The sequence below is a fragment of the Triturus cristatus genome, chromosome 12 (assembly GCF_964204655.1).
Source record: "Triturus cristatus chromosome 12, aTriCri1.1, whole genome shotgun sequence".
NCBI classification, from domain to species: Eukaryota; Metazoa; Chordata; class Amphibia; order Caudata; family Salamandridae; genus Triturus; species Triturus cristatus.
The window spans coordinates 610,466,229-610,490,537 of record NC_140595.1 but is presented as its reverse complement, the minus strand read 5'-3'; the positions used below and the strand labels follow the sequence as shown (position 1 = coordinate 610,490,537).

At 45.1% G+C, this 24,309-nt stretch overlaps 1 protein-coding gene across 1 annotated transcript in view; it reads left to right on the top strand.

Moving 5' to 3' along the window:
- The window catches only part of TCF25 (TCF25 ribosome quality control complex subunit), a 722,186-nt gene that overhangs the window by 353,697 nt on the left and 344,180 nt on the right, over positions 1-24,309 (top strand). The window contains exon 11 of the mRNA XM_085639175.1: positions 13,535-13,640. Within this exon, the coding sequence (XP_085495301.1) occupies positions 13,535-13,640 (106 nt within the window). The remainder of the gene's footprint in view (positions 1-13,534; positions 13,641-24,309) is intronic.

Sequence of the window (24,309 nt, the reverse complement as noted above, 5' to 3'; positions counted from 1 at the left end):
TCGAAGATGATGATGAGCATTATCATGAGGAGTACTACTACTCTGCGAGAGAGTACTCAGAGCAGTACCAAGACGAGTGTTCAAGACAAACAAGAACCTTCTATTCAAATACCTATGTCTCTGGTGAGCAATTTACAAAGTATGCTCCAAGACTATTGCAACAGGTTTCCACCATCTGCACCTGCGAATCCTATGCTACAAATGCCAAAACCTGTTCCATTTTGACAAACCTCCACACCGCTCCCACGGTCCTCGTGATTGCTTGCTGCACCTGTCACTCCTCTTCCAACGTTAGGGGATACCCTGGCTGACTCCCAGCTAATAATGCTCCTTCTAAAGACAAAGACAGGGAAGCGGGCAAAATAAGAGACAATGCCTCAGTTCCCAATGAGTGGGATGACTATATCATCACAAAGCCAGCCCCACCAGCAGCTGCACCAGTAGACTCTCCTCCAAAAAACATTGGCGGCTTCCGTAATGTAATGGTGAGGACAGCCAAAAGGTTTGAACTTCCACTTCTCACTAAGAATCTGTCCTCCCAATTTCCACTCCTCCGGACAGGGATGGTAGTAGACTCGACAATATCTGAAAGAGATTCTCTTCCATGGCGGCCACGATGGTTAGAGCGTCAAACTTCCTTGTTTTCTTAGGCTGTTAGGACCATCAAATATGGTGGGATATTTCCACTTACATCGACTTGCTACCAGAAGAAGCCATACTGGAAGCTCTTAAAATTCTGGAAGGGTGAAAGAATATCAGCAGAAAAAAATAGGCTGTGCCATTGATGTCTCTCCTACTAGATTCAGGCAGTGTGCAGGAGTGTCCGTACACCACAGACAAGGATGGAAAAAATCAACTTCCTTCTGTCCAGAGATATAAAGTAAAATATTGGACATGCTTTTTGATGACAAATCACTGTTTGGCATACACGTAGATGATGTGCTTTAGTCCATCAAGACAGACACGGGTAAGTCTCTGGAGACTCTGCAATTGAGGAAGCAGCCCTTTTTGGAGAGCCAGAGAGCTTACTCCTTTAGAGGCGGTTACCAACCCTACAGACCACAATATCAGTCCGGCCAGACACAGTACTGTCCTCCATATTCACAACAGCAACAGTATAGACAACCACCAACATATAAACATTGAACCATAGGGATGTTATCTGCCCGTGGCAGGGATTCTAATAGCAAACAGTGACCACACCATAGGGCAGACTAACCCCCACTCATCACTAAATCGTATCGAGGTCGAATTTCAAATCATCTTTCCCAGTGGTCCAGGATAACATATGACAAGTGGGTGCTCGATGCGATCTTCCGAGGGTACACCCTCAAGTTTGTTCAAAAAACCCCAAAGCGCCCCGCCACCAGTACCACCTCCTCTCTTAAAATAACTCCATAGTCAGATATCCATCGTGCTGAAAAAGGGAGCGATAGAAGTGGTTCCAAAACTACAGAGAGGAATAGGCTCCTACTCTCATTTCTTTCTCATCAGGAAAACCTCAGGAGATTGGCGTCCTATCCTTAACCTTTGGAAATTAAAAATGTTTTAAAGAAACAATCTTTCTTGAATGGTGACACTCCAGGATATACTACAACTTCTCGACAAAGGAGATCATATTGCGTCCCTGGACTTCCAAGACGCATACTTCCATGTCCCGATCCATCCAAGACATCTAAAATTACTCGGCTTCAAGGTAGCTGGAACCCACTTCCAAGTCAAGGTCCTTCCATTTGGACTAAAATCAGCACCGCACATTTTCACCAAGATGCTGGCACCAGTGGCAGCCCATCTTAGACAGAAGAGAATTAAAGTCTTTCCATTCTTGGATGACTGGCACATATCAGTCCCCACACATCAGCAAGCAGCAAGAGCCACGTTCACATGCCTCTCATTATTCACCAGACTAGGTCTCACAGTCAGCCATCAGAAATCTCACTTTAATCCGATAACAAAGTTGATCTTCTTGGGAGCATTCCTCGACACTGTCCTAAACCAGGCCTTTATCTCCTAAGACAGGCAAATAAAGATTTGACAACTAGCACAAAGATTGCCCAAATAAAAAGTAAGTTTCTGTCGGATCTACAAATCGTTCCTTGGAATGATTTCTTCTTGCATCCCTCTTATTCCGAATTGCCGTTTACAAATGCGTCTAATTCAGGAGGAATTGGACAAACAATGGCCTCAGGCACAGGGATCCTTTGACGTCATTTGAATAACTCCAGCAATGAGCAAAGTCATGATTTGGTGGACATTAACATTAAACCTGTCCAGTGGTCTATCATATCTGGCACAAATTCCTGGGTATCTCAATAACAATGGATGCCTCCCTGGAAGGCTGGGGTTCTCAACTCCAAGACTTACAAATAGGCGGCAAATGGAATCCAAACGAAACAAAGATGCACGTCAATCTGCTGGACCTCAAGGTCATCGCCATAACATTAAAATCTTTTCTCCCCAAGATAGCACAGTCATTGGCGCTCATATGCACAGACAATGCTACCAGCATGTTTTATCTCAACAAGTAGGTGGGAACACTCTCACCAGCGCGCTCTCTTCAAGCACAAGATCTCGGGGTTTGGGCTCTTCAGCAACAGATAATGCACAAAGCAGAACATGTGCCAGGAGTTTCCAATATCCTTGCAGACTCGCTAAGCAGGGCCAGTATCCCCTGCCACGAATGGGAGTTTGACCAACACATTCTGGACAACCTTTTCCACCGTTGGGGCAAGCAGAACTTAGATCTGTTTGTGACAAAGGAGAACAAAAAATGCCCCTTCTTGGCAAGTTGGCATCCCCAAGAGGGGTCGTGGGGGGAATATGTTTTCAATCAAGTGGTCAAGAATCTATACTTCTGCTTTTACCCCGATTCCATTGGTCCCAAGAGTGCTCAACATGCTGAAGAGAGAGCCTTGCCGACTTCTCCTCATGCACCCAAGTGGCCGAGGCAGTTCTGGGTCACGGAGCTCCTGCTCGTGTCAGAACAACCTCACGTTCAGCTCAAACTGATACCAACTCTGCTAGCCATTAACCAAGGCCAGGTCCGTCATCCCAACACGACATCACTACGTTTATTGGCTTGTCTCCTGAGCTCTATGAGTTGGCCATGTTATCTATTTATTCAGATTACAGAAAAATCCTTTTGAAAGTAAGACGGACACCATGAACAGAACTTATAAACTCAAATAGAAAAGCTTCTGCCTTTGGTGTGCTAAATTTAAGATCCACCCCCTCACATAACCGCTGGAGCAAATTATCTTGTATCAGCTTCACCTGGCAAGATCCAGCCTGACTCATTCTTTCATCAGAGCGCACCTGGCAGCAATTTCCAGGTTTAGATGATCCTGTAATGCACTTTCTTTATGGTCTAGTCAAATTTTAAAACAATTCCTCAAGGGCCTATTTAGGACATTTCTTCCAGTGAGGAGACCTCTTCCAATGTGCTACCTGAATGTTATGCTGGGACAGCTCATAAAAACACCATTTGAGCCCATTCACAAAGCAATCCTAACTTTATCCCCAAAGTCCCTTCAGACTTCCACTTGAATGAGCCAGTGATTCTACAGACATTCCTCCCAAATCCTTAAACTGTTGCAGAAAAATCACTGCATTCTCTAGGCTTCAAACTATGTCTCAAATTTTATTTACAGAGGACCTGTCGAATCCACAATGCTTATCAGTTATTTGTGGCATATAGGGGTATCAGAAAAGGTCTCCCAGTTTCTAAGCAGACCATTGCTAGATGGATTGCATTCACCATCCAGTTTGGCACACGCAAGTAGGAAAGCCATTGTGACACAAGGTCAAAGCCCACTCCACCAGAGCTGTCTTCACCTCTACAGCTCTTTTTGCTGGTGTGCCCATCCAGCATATCTGCCGAGCAGCAACATGGTCCAACAGGCACACCTTTACAAAGCATTATTGCCTGGATGAGGCTGGCAAGATTGATGCGGCTGTTCGGCAAGCGGTGTTGCAACACTGTTTCAATAAGACAAGCCTTTCATGCCTTTCTTTACCACCATCCGCGATGTGTGAGATTATTGTTGATGAATTGGTTTACTGCTTACTATTTTGATTCAAGCATGCAAATCTATGAAAGATCCAATACTGGAGAAGAAAATGAGTTACTTACCTGTAACTCTAGTTCTCCAGTATTGGTGATTTTTCATAGTCACATGAGACCCACCCTTCTCCCAGAGTGGCTCCTCTTGTTATCTAATGTTAAAATATTACGCTTGCGCTCAAAAATTTGAGGGATTCAACCTCTCTTGGGAGTATTCTAGAGGGTGTTGTCTCCTGATTGGCTGAAGTTTATAGTTTGCTCCTATTTCAAAAAGGATATAGATGGGCTATAAAACCTATGGTTCATTGCCATTCTATCTATTGTAGTAATTCACATTGCTTTATTATAGTACCGTGAGACTACCACTTTGACGACGGGAGTATGATTCAAGCATGTGAATCTATGAAAGATACCAATACTGGAGAACTACAGTTACAGGTAAGTAACTAATTTTAAGGGGGGGATGGGGGCGTGTGTGTGTGTGTGTGTGTGTGTGTGTGTGTGTGTTATATGGTTTTTTTTTCAACACATGTTACACTACTTACAGGCAGATATTCTCCTACTATTCCTATGTTTTCTACAATGTTATTTGTTCCCCTCTCTATGCAGCAGAGAGTCCACATTTCAGTGAACAGGTTTCATATTCTTCTTTCTCCTGTTTTATTTAGGATCCACCTTTCTTTTTAATTGATGAATGTTTATCAGGTTTTTCACAATGGGTATTACTGTTTTGTATTACCTTTGTTTCCATGAGTGCCTGTGTTCATTACTAGGGATGCAGTTGCCAACCTAGAGTTTTCAAGAGAAATAGTAAGAACTGCAATTTTTCAATGGTGCGAATCTGGCACTAAATATAAGACGCAGCTCTGGCTTTCTTCTTAAATGACCAGTTTCTTATGGGTATGTTGAATTATATGAAAGATAACATTTGTGTACCCACATCAGATCATGGTCTTGTTCATGGCCAATACCTCATATGGTTAAGAGGAGTCATGTTACCTTTACCCTTCGTATAAGAAGGTGGACACAAGATCAGATTCTCCAGATTTTGATCCTTGGCTAGAGTCTCTGCAATGGCCAGACAGTACGATTTTGTAATGTCAAATTCCTGGCAGCCTTACTGTTTTTCTTGGTTGGCCCAGTAACACATGTTCTCGAAGACATGAAGTCTGTCTCCACTGGAACTATACCTCACTCACAGGCTTACACACCAAAATCTCTAAATGCTAACTGCAAACCACCCAAATATGACCAATCTGTCATTATTGGTAACTTGACTGCTCAGTCTGCCATGGTTATTGCTATAGTGAGCACATTGAAGAGAGTTTTAGTCGGGGTCTTTTAAGGGTTTAAGGGTTTAGAGATTAAAGCTGGCAAATTGGTCACTCTGATGTTATGAGTGGATCTGTAAGAGCATTTGGCTAGAAACTTGGACTATGTTCCACTGTGGTTTTAAAACTGACTTTGAAGTCTTGTATGACTGTTTAAGGGTACCTACCAAATAAATAGATCTGAGCCCTTTAGGAAATATTAAATCTAGGGCATAGTTTCTTTGTATTGGTAACTTTTTTTTTTTAATGACCATGTCATTTGAGAAGGGTAAATAAAATATAAAAAAACTTTTGAATTTTAGTAACTTAAGATAAATTGTCTACATAACTTTTTAAATGGTGCTCAACTGTAACCAGCGCACGGAGTGTGGTGGACTTCTCTATCAGGATTCTGGAATAGGTAGTTTACACAAGACCTCGGGGGCAGTGTGTCACCAGCAGTAGCCCCTCCCTTCCTCCGGCGGCGGATTGAAAAGCACCTCGCGCCTCCCGCTTCGCGGGACGCGCAGCGCACGGAGTGTGGTGGACTTCTCTATCAGGATTGTGTAAACTACCTATTCCAGAAGACCTCGGGGGCAGTGTGTCACCAGCAGTAGCCCCTCCCTTCCTCCGGCGGCGGATTGAAAAGCACCTCGCGCCTCCCGCTTCGCGGGACGCGCAGCGCACGGAGTGTGGTGGACTTCTCTATCAGCATTGTGTAAACTACCTATTCCAGAAGACCTCGGGGGCAGTGTGTCACCAGCAGTAGCCCCTCCCTTCCTCCCGCGGTGGATTGAAAAGCACCTCGCGCCTCCCGCTTCGCGGGACGCGCAGCGCACGGAGTGTGGTGGACTTCTCTATCAGGATTGTGTAAACTACCTATTCCAGAAGACCTCGGGGGCAGTGTGTCACCAGCAGTAGCCCCTCCCTTCCGGCGGCGGATTGAAAAGAACCTCGCGCCTCCCGCTTCGCGGGACGCGCAGCGCACGGAGTGTGGTGGACTTCTCTATCAGGATTGTGTAAACTACCTATTTCAGAAGACCTCGGGGGCAGTGTGTCACCAGCAGTAGCCCCTCCCTTCCTCCGGCGGCAGATTGAAAAGCACCTCGCTCCTCCCGCTTCGCGGGACGCGCAGCGCACGGAGTGTGGTGGACTTCTCTATCAGGATTGTGTAAACTACCTATTCCAGAAGACCTCGGGGGCAGTGTGTCACCAGCAGTAGCCCCTCCCTTCCTCCGGCGGCGGATTGAAAAGCACCTCGCGCCTCCAGCTTCGCGGGACGCGCAGCGCACGGAGTGTGGTGGACTTCTCTATCAGGATTGTGTAAACTACCTATTCCAGAAGACCTCGGGGGCAGTGTGTCACCAGCAGTAGCCCCTCCCTTCCTCCGGCGGCGGATTGAAAAGCACCTCGCGCCTCCCGCTTCGCGGGACGCGCCGGGCCAAGCCCGGGCAAAGGGCGGGCCGTCTACGGCTGAACGAGGCTGGGCTGGGCCACCCCCCCTGTCGCTGGTTGTAGAGTTTCTACTAGACGCTTTGGAGAAAGGTGCTCGATATCCATACTTATCTATTTTTACGCACATATAGGGGCTGGACTCATTTTTGTAACCCTTGTCATATCCTTTTTTGCATTTTATTAGTATATCATTGCCCCTGTTTCATACTCAACAAAGCATAATGGCTACACGCACAATTAAATCTAGGCATTCCTTGGTGGGGGGCTCGGTCAGGGGAACACTAGACAATTTCATTACCAGGGCCGCTACCGTATTAGAACAAGAGATTGCCATCACAGAGCGCCGTCTATCATTGGACCCTATCTACCAGAAGCGCTCGTCTTTGGGCCACATCCAACAGGTCCCCTCACCTTCGACCTCGAATACAGGCCCTGATCTTACACTCAATGTTGGCCCCTCTTTGCTGTCATATGACACAATAGATATTCCGGACATACCAAAGGCTATTATTACATGTTCCCCCAATTCTCAATCATTAACGGACACTTCCTTTGAGGATCTAACTCCAATCCAATCAGTTAAGTCAGTCAAGAGAAAAATTGTAAAAAACAGACCTTCTCCTCCCAAACTCGTAGCAAAAAAAACCGCAGCGCCAAAAAAAAGAAATAAAACAAGGAAAGATCATCATCCGGAGTTTCCTAATCTTACGCCCCAACTAACGCTGAACCCTACTCGAGCAAGGCCTTTAAAAGCCACGATACAGCCTCCCACATCACCTTTTTCCAACTTACTGGTTGATATAGAGCATTTGGTAAAATCCCTATTATCACCTTTAGTAGAGAGAGTTAAAAACATCGCAAAACAGTTAACATCTTTGGAAACATCACACGCTTTACTTATCGCATCAAATAGTGAACTGAATACCCATCTATCTAAAAATCCCACTTTGGACGTTGGGCCTCTTCCATCTACTCAAACTGTTAATCAGCCCAGCCCATTGAATTGTACGGAGAACATACCCGTTCCCTTGCCTATAGTAGAGAAAAAATCCACCGCCGAAGGGACCGTAAGAGGAGATCGACTTCTCTATCCTGCAGAGCCTTTGGGTAAAAATGCTAATCGCCAGCCCTTCTCGAATAATATGCCGGAAATGATTTCCCATATCGACTTGCCCCCCGAAGCAGCCCCTTACGTAGTGACACTCACTGGCGTCCCAGAGCTTGCTCCGGGTAAAACGGAGAGACACCAGGAACTTAAAAATAAAGTAGTACACTGGTTAAGCCAAAATAGACCACTTCCCCCCCGAAATTAATGGCGAAAAATTGCACGTGAGAAGACTGAAATGGTTGGGCCCAAGACCGAAGGACATTCAGGGAGATATCATTATAATCCACTTTAGGGATCGCAGGGTATCACCCCACATAGTGGACTGGTACACAGCGCGTAGGGGCGTGGGTATTTCAACGTACGACCTAAGTTATTTTTACCCCCGCTCCCTTCTGTCAAACCCCCCAAAATCACATCTAGTACTGAGGATAAATACTGAGGCCCACCATTTCTCTTTACCCACTTTCAATAGATTCGCAACTCTCTCTGGTTTGGATGATCAAGATTGACTTTCTAATTCTGCAGTTATGGCTGATAATTCCCCTAAAATGAACTCTTTGCAAATTATCTTTGATTCCGATTATCTTAATTTTAAGAAAAATACTTCGTCTGATGACAACGTTGTGAGGAAGCCAACCCATGGCCATGTTCTTCATCCTCCAACTTCTGAACCAATTATCCCAATTGACTGCTTATCAACCAATTCTTCCTTGATTAAACATTCAATGAGGGATATTTCCTTCCTTTCAACTGCCCTGCAATCTCAGGAACTCACTGTGATCCCAATAGATCCCATGATTGGTAACACCTGTACGGACGAATCCCTACTGGGTGATAGCCTCTTGTCTTGGAACGTGGCAGGTCTCCTTGACAAACTGACCAACCCCGCATGGGCTCAAATTGTTTCCCGATACAGCATTATCTGTTTACAGGAAACTTGGACTATCACAGAGCTTCATCTCCCAGGGTATCAGACTTTCCACACTCCAGCTTCCCCCAGTCTTCATGGGAGAAATAAGGGGGGACTTTCCATTTACATTTCCGTAGAAAGCCGACTAAAACCAGTGCATGTTACAGGGACCCTAAATTACCAGATCATTAGCTTAACTGGTGGATTTTTCAGGAACACCATCCTGGTCAACTTCCCAAGTTCTTACCAGGACCTGGTTCTTAATGGGCTAAAGGCCGATTTAATAAACATAGAGAACCAAACTAAATCTGACATGCTAATCATTTGGTTGGGTGATTTCAACTGCCCCTTGTGCCCACAGAGTATCAAAGGTACCTGTGGAATGGTTACTGATACCGATGACCCTTCTACCCATTTTCGGCACACCAAACTAGGAGACCTTTTAAATGGTTTAACATCTCACTTCAACCTATCCTACGCCAACGAACTATGTCTCCCATCTAAGTGCTTTAAACCTACTTATAATGGGCGAGGCTGTCACACTATAATCGATTATATTCTAATATCCTCCAGGTATTCAGGGTCCATACTTAACTGGGAGACCCTTGACACTGCCATCAGTGATCACTACCCTATCGGGGTGACTTTAAAACTAACCTCGCACGCCAAGCACAAGGCTAGGAAGAATCCCCTCTACACTCCACCACTGAGGACGGGAACCACTACGGGTCTTTACCTAAAATGGGACAAAGTAGTCCCCCCCCCCCCATTTTCCTTAACTCTCTGGTTAAGAATACATATGACCACATTCAAATATGCCTGTCAATCACAGAAAATCCTCAGGCAATAGGTCATTCTTTCTCCATAATCTTGTTGGAAATTAAAAGATTGCTTGCACGCGTCCCAAGGAATTCCTCCTCATGCAGCCATGGCTGGTTTGACAGGTCCTGTTCCAAAGCCCTGCGACTCTTGAAAGTTGCCTTAAAATCTAATCCCAAAAGCCGCCTGGAAGTCCAGCAAGCCAGACAAAATTATCGCACTGCCCGCCAGGTTAGGAAAAAACAGCTGAAGTCAGAGGCCTGGCAAGCTCTCTTGGAAGCCTCCAGTAAAAGGGATAACATCGCATTCTGGAGAGCAGTTAATGCACCTTTATTCAGACTTTCCCAGCCCCCAAACTTGGACTCAGCCATAACTGCCGAAGTTTGGGTTAAACATTTTAGTACCTTATATAATCCTTCTGACCCGGCAGACCGACTGAGCGCGTGGGAAAGCAACTCTAATTCCCTGCCAGATCTAAATATTTCCACCCTTTTTCCCTTGAACATCTTTTTCGACCACACCGAGGTACTTGTGGCATTAAAAGAAAGTCCTTCAGGGAAGGCCCCAGGCCCGGACTGTGTACCTATAGACGTTTTTAAATCACAGCCAGACCTATGGGCTCCTTTGCTTACCAATGTTCTGAACTCCCTGAACACCACAGGTTTTATTTCCACCTGGCCCGAGGCGATTGTAGTCCCGATTTTTAAAAAAGGCGACCGGGATAATCCCGTCAATTATCGCCCAATTTCCCTGCTAGACTCCCTCATGAAGGTAGCTGGGCGAATCATTCTAAACAGAATACATGACTGGATAAATGACCAAGACATTATCTCTAATCTTCAATATGGCTTTAGACATGGCAAAGGCACTATAGAGCAAGGTCTGAATCTGACTCTTATAATAGCCAAATACACCCAGGCTAAAAAAGGAAACCTTTTTATAACCTTTGTAGACCTTAGCTCCGCATTCGATTGCGTCGATCATGAGCTGCTATGGGAATCTCTTGCAGAGATCGGTTTAGACCCCCCCATTCTCGCATTTATCAAAGAGCTTTACAGGGGAGCATCAGCCCGCGTCAGATATGGTAGAAGTGGAGAATGCTCTGATAGGTTTTACATCAGGCGAGGTGTCAGACAGGGATGCATATTAGCTCCCCTACTCTTCACCCTCTACATTAATTCTGTAGGCCACTACCTAAACAGATCTTTCCACGACTACCCTACTATAAATGGCAAACCTATACCCATCCTCCTCTATGCGGACGATGCAGCAATTATGTCCCAGACCCGTATGGGGTTACAAAGGGCAGTCGACGAATTCACTGTTTTCATGTCAAGGAGAGGCCTAAACGTTAATGCCCCCAAAACCTTCACCATGTCTTGTGGCTTAGGGATTGGGAAAAAACAATGTTCTATCTTTTTGAACGGGAGAAAACTGGATAGCACTGATAGATTCCCTTACCTGGGTATTATTTTTAACAAAAGGGGCACCTGGCGGGCTGCTGCGCAAGCCAGAGGCTTAGCACTGTCTAAAGCTATCGGTGCACTGACCAACTTTTCTAAGAAACTTCGGGGCTGCCCGATAAACCCCTTACTACAGATCTACCGGGCTAAGTGCATTTCAGCCGGCACTTATGGATCCGGGATCTGGAGGATCGAACCTGTTGACCAAATTCAACGCCTTGAGAACGCCTTCTTGCGTTATCTCCTGGCTGTCCTACGTGGTACATCCACTTACCTGGCGCATACTGAACTAGGTCTTACATATATCGCGGACACGATCAACTCTGCCCCCATTACCCTATGGCATAAAGTCTGGACCAACCAAGAGACACCTTTTAACAGAGAAATTATCACAGATTGTCTCAAATTGAACGAGGTCAAGAACATTAAATGGCTGAATTACGTAAAGAACTTGTTTTCTGATCTAGGGCACAGGGTCAAGACTGATTTGCATATGGCCATGTCTGAACTGGGGTGGCATAGTGGGCAAAAGAACGATGGATTTAACCCAGATCTCTTGACTGGGGGAGAATGTCTGCATTGTCAGCATTCCGTCCATCATTTGTTTGTTCTGATCTAGGGCACCCTGAATTTTTTTCTGATCCCTCAACTCTAAATAATATAGCAAGAGTTACGTTAAAATGTCTCGTCTTAAATCACCTGAGTAGCCGTCGGTGGTCTTCAGAAAAACAAAAGAGCACCATCGTCGTCTATCAACAATTGACTATCACAAATGGGATTCAGCAATATTTACTTTTGGAACCATCGCCCTTTATTCGTATGCTCCTGACTCGTTTTCGCACTGACACTTTTTTCAGATTTTTAACATTCCCCAACCCAAATTGCTGGTCTAGTGTTCTGGAGAAATGCCCCTGTGACGATTCGTCAAAGCAATCTAATATTCACTGCATCTTATTCTGCAGATTCTACCAACTGCCAAGGGCTATCTTTTTGAAACCTCTGCTTAAATCATGGGGACTACATTCATGCAGAGCAGCTTACCATAAATTAAAATCCCTGGAAACCCCTTTAGCCTTTGCTGCCGTCTCATCTTATCTGAAAATGACTGTGAAATTGAGGGCATCAATGCAGATTTAGTTGATACATGTCTTAATGTCCTGTCGTGTACCTGCATTTTAATTGATCTTGTGATAGCTGAAAAATAATTGAAACTTTATCCGTTATATTCTTTTAATCATTTTAATGATTTTTTTTAAATATATTTATGTATATGTACTTTTATGATATTGTTTTTACATATCGAATAAAGTTCATTATTACCTATTACCAGAACACTTGGATCAAGCCTCTGGCAAAGTGGTTATCTTAAAATGCAGTCACATAGTTCTTTCTAGTTTGAGAGTGCCAATTTAGCAATATATAGAACCGGCCGATTTAACCTGGTTATTTAATATTAAAATGCTCTTGATACCTCTAGGGAATAATGCCTACATTCTGAAAATCTGAATACTTTATTTTGTGGGTCTGTAATCTGAGATGTTTTGGTTTAAATAAAAAAAAAAGTGAACTTTTTTCAGTCAAAGTACCACCGGTTTATAAGTCTACATCCTTTTTTGTAGAAAGAAGCAAAATAAAAAAACATTTGACTTTTTTGGAGCAGTGTGCTCTTACGGTTTAACCTTGGCTTGTTACTTCTGTCCAAACTACCATCTATTAGTTTTGATTTTAAGTCCATTTAATTTTGAAAACTCTTAGCAATTTCTCACTAGAGGCATGACCCGCAATTTAGTATGATCTGTTAACATTTTATAACACAACATGGTATCCTTTGATTCAGGAACAGATATTTTATGAAGTGATGCATCAATTAAGCATGTTGTGATTAAATTACAAGCATCTTTTGTGTCAGTCAAAGCTAGACGTACTGCAAACCGTATCAAATTGTGTTATTGAGTATTGTGGTTCTTTATTTCAGTAAAGGGTGATCCTGGATGTACAGCGAAGCTGAACCAACAGGCTAAAATTAATGCAGAGTACCCTTGAACCAGCAGTGCTGAAAGTGTACTTAAGAGCTTAGGAGAGCAGATTCCCGTTTATAGATTTTCCAAAATCTATCTCACAAAAAATATAATTTCTTAGCTTGAGCTTTAAATGAAACCATAGCTATTAAATGTTGACTTTTAGCATGAGAATTCAGAATTGAAAATACCATGTTTTCATTGAAGCAGCACTTTTGTGATTTCATTACAAAATTGTCTATACCACATTGCTCATACAACACACTCCTGAATCTCGGGGTTCCTGCAGTGTTTAGATAATTAGTTAACCTTTTTTTCTGTTTTTAAATTCTGTTCTGTCTATAGCATCTGTTCATAACTCCCATGGATTTCTTTTCTTTTTTTAAAGCCTAGATCCAGATGATGACCCGCTGTGCTTGCTGCTGATTATAGATTTTCTGTCACTTCGGTCCAGGGAGTACATGTTTCTGATACGGATGTTTCAAGACTGGGAGGTGAGCTTGCAGCATGCTGATCAAACTAGACAGAAGCATATAAATGATCAATGTGGTTGCTACCCCCCTGGTGGTCTTTCTGACCTATATTGGTGTTTTTTTTGAATGTCTAACTTTGCTGTGAGGTATATGGAGGGACTCATTATCTTAGACATGGTTGTAATGTGTATAACAATCGTCTTTGACTTGATCATGTGTGGCCCAATAACTTCTAGTATGGGCTGTACTCCTTTTACATACATATCAGAATTCAGAGTTTCACAGTAGTTACCATACCCTCCGCCACCTACCAGGGAATAATGCCTGGTAAATACTGGTAAATGCTAAATTCAGTCCTGTAAATTCTGAATTCGGTATGATTCGCCACATTTTCTGGGGGAAAATTCTGAATTAGGAGTATATACCTTGCCTGGTAAATACCTCACCCAACAATGTTTGTACTTACCAGGTGTGGTAATTACTTCATCGGCATCCTCCCTACTTGTGATTAGGCTTAAGTGTGTTTACCTGAATCTTAAAAAAAAAAAAAAAAATCTTTTTATTGAACAAGCTCAGAAGACAGTACCTTATTAAGCTTATGTGCATGTACACCACTAGGTTGATTGATGATGAAAGTTCCGCGTAGATGGGGTGAAGCAAACACAATCGTCGTAGGAACAAGCAAGATTTTGAAGTAACAGTTCTTTCCAAGACCAGGAGATGAGTTACAACAGACACTTTATCATACATTGCAAAATAAATGGAACAATATCGCATACCCTAGGCTTCTCTATGCATTTCTGTATCTGCGCCATGGAGACCATATTTTTTACCATTTCTTCACTCACACCCTGCTTTTGGGTACTACTTCTTCCGCTTGTTGGCACCAGTCTAAATCATTTTCCCATTCTGTCACTGACTGGGGGAGGAGCACACCCCAGCGCCTGGCGATGTTCCGGTTTGCAACACCTGCCGCCAGCCAGAGTCTAATATGCCTAGGCCAGTCTTCCTCTCCCTTAATCATTAGAAGGAGCCATCTGACGTCCATCGAGACCTCTGTCCCCGCTACCCTTGACATTATTGTCGTGATTCTTTGCCAGAATGAGTTGAACCTGGGGCATTTCCATAGGATGTGTAAAAAGGAACCCTCTTGCTGGTAGCCCCTGACACACGGCGTAGTTTGTTCCTTTCCCCATTTATGAAGGAGTGTGCACAGGTAGTAGCAGCGTCTTAAGTTGTATCAGCCTGAATCGTGTATGGATTGCGATTTCTCTGGGGCTTTGCACGGTCTCTGTCCAGTCGTTGTCCTCTATTCTACCTAGATCATCAGCTAGGTCATCAGCCCAGTCTCTATGAAGGGAAGCCAGGGGGGTCTGGTGCATTGTTTATGATTTTCTGATATATTTTTGACGTTCCGTTGTCAGGGATGGGATCGACCAGCAACCCGTGGTCCAAAGGGGAGTGGTATGGAATGGCCGTGCCTCGTTGTATTTGCCTTTGTAGGGCATGTTTGAGTGTTTACCTGACTCTTGTGTCATGATGGCTTAAATAGCAGGAGTCTTTGTTTTCCTCAAACATTTTTCTTAATATATACACATGTGCCTATGCACATATTTTTACCTGAATTTTGTGTCACCATGGGTTCAATAGTAGGAATCTTTGTGTTCTGCAAACATTTTTCTTAATATATACACATGCTCATGCACATATATTCTGTCTGTTTATCTGCTTGTGCTTCGTGACTGTCTTGATTTGAGAATGTTTGCTGCTTCCTGCAGATTCCTCATGTCATGAATCTTCCCCTTACACAAGTCTTACTTTAGACGTTTTTCAATGACTCATGTGTCGGAAGATGGTCACAGACCATTCCTACACTTTCCCAAATATGATGTCATAGTGCTATGTATGGAGCCGCTGGGTGCTCTGACATTGGTTCCTTTTTTTCATGCCATTCGACGATTTTCACTGTTTGCATGCACTGCTATTGATTTTGCCTCTGACAGCCTTATTGGTCCCCACTTTGGTGTCTTCCTTCAAGGATAATGAAAGGGTGATGCAGAAAGGCAACAAAGTAGCAGGGCCACTACAACTGTAGCCATGAACAACCATAAGCCTGACAGAGCAAATAGTAAAATTCATACACAGGAGAAACCAGCTACTTAGATTCGGAAATAGTATGCTCCCTGAAACTTGACTTGATCCCTCCTTGTTTGCCATAAGTTGGCAGGGTATGCCCAGACGTGGGTCCCTTGTTCACTTTGCCACTGGATTCAAGATAGCCTGGCTGATGAGGGGTGTTACCCCGAAACCGGTCCCAGGATGCTTCTTTCTGGTCCAGGGAAGACCTGGCTTGGCATTTTGGGCTGGACTGTTCCCATGAGGCACAGAGTCAAGACTGATTTGCATATGGCTGGGTCTGAACTGGGGTGGCAAAGTGAGCTAACCCAGATCTGTGACTGGGGGTGAATGTCTGAAAGGTTTCAGAGCTCAGTCCATCATCTCCTTGTGTTTGCTCCGAAAAGGAATGGTGACATTAAAAATAAGTCCAGTAAGACTCTCTATACAGCTTGTGTAAAACTGGAGGGATCCAAGCAAGCTCTATGCCGTAGTGAGACTGTGGAGCCAAAGGAGCTGGCCACTATGTTCACCATCTCGAGGCCTAACTCTAAAACTATCAGAAACCTATTAAGCAAAGTAATCACTGACAGGATCTGCAATCAGCAGAACCAACTTCTGTGCAATCTCCTAAAGTGCATGGGAGTAGCGGGCCAACAGGCATGCATTATAAGAGTGTAAACCATAGCACACAATGAGAACCTTTCTTCCTAATCGCATCAAACTGCTGCCACATTACATCCATCCGATGAAGACAAAGGTGGAATGATAACATCAGCCATGTGATCTAAGGGCAATCGTGATGTAGCTTGGTCGGAAGAGAAAACCAGATGCTAAGCAGTAGCGATTCACGGCTGCTGACGAGTTGAGCTGGGGATATCCAAATACACTTAATGGGCTCCATCAGCGCCTCATTAATGGGTATTCATTGGTATCAATGAAGGCCTGATTAAAAACCTCCCTGTGTCCATGAAGAAGTAAATGTGCAAAACTCCTCCTTGAAGTGATCCACAAAATTGCACACCCGTCCTGAAACCATATGGATGAAGCCTACAATACAGAAGAGTAAGCCTGGTGCCTGGAACTCTTGAGGTCGAGAATGTGAGGTGCAAGAAGAAACATCACCTAGGAGCAGTCCCAAATCTGTGATTGATTCCGGCCCAGGGTACAGCCAACATTTAAGAGACTAAGTTGCATCTCATGGCAATGGGGATTATATCGGAGCCAGGATGGAGTCAACCAGGTGGTTGAAGCAAACCTGCACTGAGGCAGAGGCTGTAGGTGGAGCAGCATATGCCAGGTCCAAGATGGGGCTGATCTGTTGCTCTAATCCTAGTGTTGCTGTGGCATCTAAACTTCTCCAGTATTGGGGTGTCTTTCATAGATTCACATGCTTGAATATTCCCCGTCGTCGGAGTGGGAGTCCCACGGTAAATAATATAGCAATATATACAGCCATTATATATATATATATATATATATACATAAGTAATCATATAAAAACAGAGATATAAGTAAGTAATAACATCAAGAATGTCCCTATATGAAATTTCCATAGAGATACATGGAAAGAGAAAAAAGACATTCGTAGTCTATCTCTGTCATTATGTTAGTCCAAACTACGGCCAATCGGGCGCCAGCTCCTCTCTAGAACCTTCTCCTCGGAGCTTCTCACCTCAGATTTTCTACCGCACGTCGTGTGACAGGGAGTCTCCCTGAGCTCTGCTCAGTTTTTGTCAGTCAGAATGTCTTCAAGTAAGAAATCTTTGTTTAGACCATGTTCTTCGTGTGGAAAGCTGCGTTTATTTTCTAAGGACCCACACAGTAAGTGTATTTACTGTTTGTACCCAGATCATGAAGTGGCAAAATGTAAAATTTGTAGAACTTTTTCTACAAAGACTTTAAAGGACAGAGAAGGCCGTCTCTTAATTTGGCTTCAGAGACTAAAGGATAAAGATGACCCAGTGTCTGACATGGAAAGTCTTCTTTCTGGCCGTTCTCAGACAGCCTCTAAGCGCAGTAGTGTGCAGGAGTTACCATCTCCTTTCCTCAAGAAAAAGAAACTGTCAGCTGCCACTTCTGCAGTTTCTCCTACTGTTTTGTCGCCTTCGGGACATTGTTCTCAGGCTGGAGAGGCGTCTTTTTCCCAGTCCTCTGGAAAAAGACTGTCCGCCTCGTCGACGATGCTGCCGACGACGAGATCTGCTGTATCTGGATCGTCGACGATGACTCTGACGACGACATCGGCTGCTTCGTCGTCGACGAGTGTTCTGTCGACGTTATCCTCGTCGACGGTGACCATCAGTACTTCAAGGGCGGTGACATCTATTTTGCCCATTACATCGTCGTCGACGAAGAAGGTAAAGGTACCGTCGACGCAAACCGTGTCATCGACGAAGGCGTCCTCGATTTCGTCGACGTCCACTTCGTCGACGAAGAAGAAGATCCCGTCGACGGGATAGTCGACGGTGGCTTCGTCGGCGACAGCTCCGTCGACGGCGGCTCTGTCGACGGCGGCTCCGTCGACGTCTATTTCATTGGCACAGATTCCGCCGACGTTTATTCCGTCGACCAGCGTTCCATTATCAACAGCTCCGTCGACGGGGCCTTCGCTGAAGACGTCCACAGTGCATACCATGCAGCACTCGACGGCAGGTTCTTTCATTAGAATAAAGGTGAACAAGATATCGTCTGCCCAAAGGTCAAGGAGGGAACAGCTACCTCATGCAACTACAGCCTCGCTTTCATCTTTCACTGGGGTTCCTTTGGCACCATTACCAACTGGTTCTAGCCTCGATAGGCAGGAAGAGATTACTCCTCTAGGGGATGCGCAGCCTCCCTCCCCTTTATTTGCTACGGATTCTGATCAGGAGTCCGAGGGTTTACCGGAGTCCTTTGGAACGGCGCAAAGCCCATCCGACTTGATAATTAAATGCCAGGAGGACAGCAGTGATGGTGAAGACCCAGTGTACATACAGCAAGTGCCTGTTAAACATGCAACGGCGACTCTTCCATTGTCGCTCATAACTAATCTCCAACGCATGTTGGACGACTACAATCAACGCTTTCCTCTATCTCCACAACGTCCTGAGGTCCCGTTAACTCCGGTGGTTCCAACAACTATACCACCAATACCAAATGTAACTCCGTTACCTCTGCTACCGTCTGCACCACCAAGACAGGTCCCAGAGAGAGTGTTGCCTCACTATGAGCCTCCGCAGGAAGTCCCTCAAGAAACAGAAGAGGGTGAAATCCCGGATGATAGTGGGGATGTGGATAACGATGACGATGATATGGCGGAGTGGGACGATTACCAAGCACAAACTCCATCCCCCTCTCAGGTAGTAACAGGGGATTCACCTCCAGTGGACATAGCAAATTTTCACCAACTAATGGAGAGGGCGGCGCAACGTTTTAAACTAACAACGGAGCGCAGAGAGGAAGATTGCTTCCTGTATGATTTTAAGAGTCACCCTTTTAAACAGACTCATGCTATTCCTATTGTGGAATTTATTTGGGAAGAAGGCAAGAAGTTGATGCAGACACCGAATACCTTGCCGGCACAGGTGCCTAGATTAGAGAAGAAATATAAGGCACCTATAGGAACCCCAGCATGCCACACGGGACAGGCTAAACCAGAGTCAGTCGTTACGCAGGCAGCGCAACGTAAGGCAAAGAATCCGGCATCGACTGTCACCGCACCACCGGATCGTGACGGACGTCGAATGGATGCCATAGGGCGTAAGTTCTCTTCAATGGCCTCTACTGTGGTTAGAGCAGCTAATGCCTTGGCCATCTTGGGTCGCTATGACCGACAAGTGTGGGCTGATATTTCAGATGTGCTGCAAGAGTTGCCGGAGCCATCTAAGGCAGAAGCAATGAAGTTGCTTCAAGAGGGAGAAGCAGCATCGGCGGAGATAATTGATTGTGCAGTAGACATCGCCTGCACGGGGTTCCGTCAGCTTGCCGGAGCGGCTGTTCTACGCAGGCAAGGATGGTTAAGATCAACATCCTTTCGACAGGAGGTACAGTCCATGATCCTTAACATGGCTTACGACGGCGAGGCGTTATTTGGAAGTCACGTTGATGAGGCACTCCAGTCCATAAAGAAGGATACTGAAACAGCTAGATCCTTAGGAAACCTACAATTTCAAAGACACAATTTTCGTGGTGCACGCGGACGCTGCACCTCCACCAATTTTCGAAGGGGTAATAATCAATACAGACCCTATAATCAAAGATCCAACCGATATTCCAATGGCCAGCAACAGCAGTCTTCACGACAGCAGGCCTCCAAGTCGTATAGAGGGAAATCCTCATACAGAGGAAACACATCTAAAAGACAGTGACTTTTTCCGGACATGCAGGGTTGGAGGTCGAATCTCTCTGTTCTTTTCTCAATGGTCCTCCATCACAAGGGACCGTTGGGTTTTGGACATTGTAAAAAAAGGACACGCCTTAGAGTTCACCAAATTCCCTCCTCCCACACCACCCTCCGGACCACCACCTGCTCACATGAAAGAACTTTTGCATCAAGTTCGACTTCTAAAGCAGAAGGGAGCTGTAGAATTGGTGCCAGTATCTCAACGGGGAAAGGGTTTTTATTCCCGATTCTTTCTGATCACAAAGAAGAACGGAGATTGGAGGCCCATCCTCGATCTAAGGGCACTAAACAAATACCTAAAGAGCCAATCCTTTCGTATGATAACGCTAGTAGACATCTTGCGTCTACTCTCGCAGGAAGATTTCATGGCAACTATAGATCTCCAGGATGCCTATTTTCATATTCCGATATTACAAAGGCATCGCAAGTTCCTGCGCTTTCGAGTGGGTCAACACGATTACCAATTCAAAGTGTTACCGTTTGGTCTGCGCTCTGCCCCTCGTGTGTTCACGAAGGTACTAGCTCCAGTAATAGCGTTTCTGCGAATTCAGGGAGTGCAAATTTTTCCATATCTGGACGATTTTCTCCTGAAATCTCAGTCAAGCATTCACTTAAGACAGCACATACTTCTATGCCAGAACGTGTTTCGCTCATTAGGTCTGTCCATCAATGCAGCGAAATCCCAACCTCATCCTGCTCAGCAAAGGGATTTTCTGGGAGCAACTCTGGAAACGGTATCAGCAAGAGCGTTTCTTTCCCAAGAGCGTCTGCAAAAGATTCTACAGCTGGTCGCGTTGATCAGGTCAAAAGAGTCAGTTTCTGTGAGGTTGTTAAAATCGTTTCTGGGGATGGCGTCATCCTCCATTGCCTTAGTTCCCCATTGCAGGCTGAGAACACGTCCTATTCAGGAAGCACTGGATGTTCAGTGGCATCAGGTAACGGGCTCTTTCCACGACATGGTACGTGTCACAGATCACATGAGGTCAGCACTCGCATGGTGGGCAAATCCAGCCAACTTGACAGAAGGCACGTCTTTTCAGTTGGTGCCGCCGGACTGGACAATCACAACAGACGCCTCATTAGAGGGATGGGGCGCACATTTGGAGGATCTCTCGGTAAAAGGGAGATGGTCAACACACCAAAGAACTTGGCACATCAACAGGTTGGAGTTGATGGCGATTTATCTCGCTCTAAAGTCCTTTCTGCCTTTGATCCAAGGGGAATCAGTGCTAATACAGACAGACAACACAACCTGTATGCACTATGTGAACAAACAGGGCGGAACAAAATCCCCAAGTCTGTCCAGGTTAGCTCAAAGAATTTGGGACTGGTCTCTCAGTCATCAAATCAGGATTACAGCAGTACACCTGCCAGGAGTATCCAATGTCCTAGCGGATTCCCTGAGCAGGTCCTCCTCGTCGACCCACGAGTGGGAATTACACCAACCCACTCTAGAGGATATTCCAACTATGGGGTCGTCTGCAACTGGATCTTTTTGCTACGCCGCAGAACCGGAAATGCCGGAATTATGCAAGCTCGCATCCCCACAAGGAGTCGCTGGGGAATGCCCTTTTGATAAACTGGTGCAATCTATTTGCGTACGCCTTTCCTCCAATTCCCCTCATACCTCGGGTCCTTTGGAAGATGAAGAGACAACCTTGCCACCTGATTCTAATAGCCCCACGCTGGCCCCGACAAGCGTGGTTCTCAGAACTTCTCCTGCTGTCCCAATGTCAACCAATCCTCCTGCAACATCGGACAGATCTGCTCACAATGAGCGAAGGGAGAATTTGCCATCCGAATCCCTCCTCAATGAGCTTATCGGCCTGGAACCTGAACACCATGAGTTCGCCCATCTAGACATCCCGCAGGATTGTAGGGATATTTTGGCCCAAGCAAGAGCACCCTCTACAATCAGGACGTACAAGTTCAAATGGAAAAGATTCTGCCACTGGTGTGCTTCTAACGGAGTCCACCCGATACACTCCACGGCACACCAATTACTACCTTTCTTCTTGCACCTAGCTAATTCGGGACTGTCTCATGCAACCCTACGGGTTTTCCTAGCAGCAATTTCCCGTTTCCGGCAGGATGGATCAAATTCCCTTTGTTCCTCAAGAATAATCCGTCAATTTTTTAAGGGTTTGTTTCGGAAATTCCCGCCAATTCGTCGCCCTCCTCCGTTGTGGCATCTTAACGTTGTGTTGGCGCAATTGATGAGACCTCCGTTCGAGCCCATTCACAAGGCCGACTTAAAATATCTAACTTGGAAGGTCGCACTACTTCTGGCATTAACGTCTTCACGTCGTGTCAGTGACATTCATGCTTTTACCGTCAAACCTCCGTTCCTGCAGTTCAAACCGGATGCTGTAGTGTTACGCACCAATCCATCATTCCTACCCAAGGTGCCTACTGATTTTCATATTAATGAACCAGTAATATTAAAGACCTTCTTTGCCAACCCTCAGACACCGGCAGAGCAAAGATTGCACTCTTTGGACGTGAAGCGATGCCTAAAATTCTACATCAGTAGGACAAGTCCGTTTCGAAAATCCGATCAACTTTTTATAGCATATGGACGTTGTCATAAAGGACGTCAGGTTACTAAGCCAACCATTGCACGATGGATTTCGGCAGCTATTGCTTTCTGCCACCAAAGGGCAAACAAACCCCTACAGTCTTCAGTGAGAGCGCACTCTACTAGGGCAGTATCATCATCTACTGCCTTATTTGCTGGAGTACCTTTGCAGCACATCTGCAGAGCAGCTACGTAGTCGACCAGGCACACGTTTACTAAGCACTAATGCTTGGCAACTTTAAGCGAGGAGGACGCTGCAGTGGGACAGGCAGTGCTACGCAATCTTTTTAAATAAGGTGAGCCTCTTCCTCCCACCTCCATATTGTTTCCATTTATAATTGACATATGATGTATTTATACAATTACAGTTATTCAGTACTGTCATATGCATGGGAAGATTGATTGTCATTATAATTTCAAGGCTCTGTGATCATGGAAACAATGATGATTGTTACTGCTAGCTATTCTATATTCAAGCATGTGAATCTATGAAAGACACCCCAATACTGGAGAAGAACAATTGTTACTTACCTGTAAACAGGTGGTTCTCCAGTATTGGTGTCTTTCATAGATTCACATGCGACCCTCCCTCCTCCCTTCAGAGGCTCTCTTCTCCTCATACACTCTAAGGTCACTTTGGTGCTACGAAAATCTGAGGTGAGAAGCTCTGAGGAGAAGGTTCTAGAGAGGAGCTGGCGCCTGATTGGCCGTAGTTTGGACTAACATAATGACAGAGATAGACTACGAATGTCTTTTTTCTCTTTCCATGTATCTCTATGGAAATTTCATATAGGGACATTCTTGATGTTATTACTTACTTATATCTCTGTTTTTATATGATTACTTATATATATATATTATGGCTGTATATATTGCTATATTATTTACCGTGGGACTCCGACGACGGGGAATATTCAAGCATGTGAATCTATGAAAGACACCAATACTGGAGAACCACCTGTTTACAGGTAAGTAACAATTGTTCTTCTTAGAGCCTGAAGACGTACCAGAGGGAGTGCGAGGAGGCCTGAGCCTCATCAGCAGAGCTTGGGTGAAACTTGCCACTGAGCGGTTAGTGACTCTGACAACACAGTGCAATGCCTCAACACAGGCCTGGGCACTGAAGCTAGGCTTCTGCTGTTCCTGGCAGGAGCTGCTTCCAAAGACTGCATGTACGTCCGAGTCAAGGTGCCAACACAAATTAATGACTTGCCTGAGATCGAGACGGTGCTGAATTTGAGCCAGTGGTTGCCAGTGTAGGATACCAGCACTATTGTTGGGGACTGACACTTAATTTTCCTCATTAGACCGAGAGGGAAAAACAAAGTGGGGGTAAAAGAAGAAGGAGAAAGACTGGAAACCTTCACAGAGAAAGTAGGAACTAGCAAGAGTGAGATAAAGGGACAAGGAGTGTCTGTTAGTCGAACAAAGAGGCATGAGGTGTACGCATCCTTGGTATTCAGTGCACTGACATTTAACAGCACCGGCCGCTGGCTATTAAGCAGAGTTTCGGGCACTGGCACTCTTTCTTTTTCAAAGCACTGGGTTGAGAGCAACAATGAATGGGAGGAACACCTTTTAACCAAATGCAAGTAAAAAGCCTGAGGGAAGGC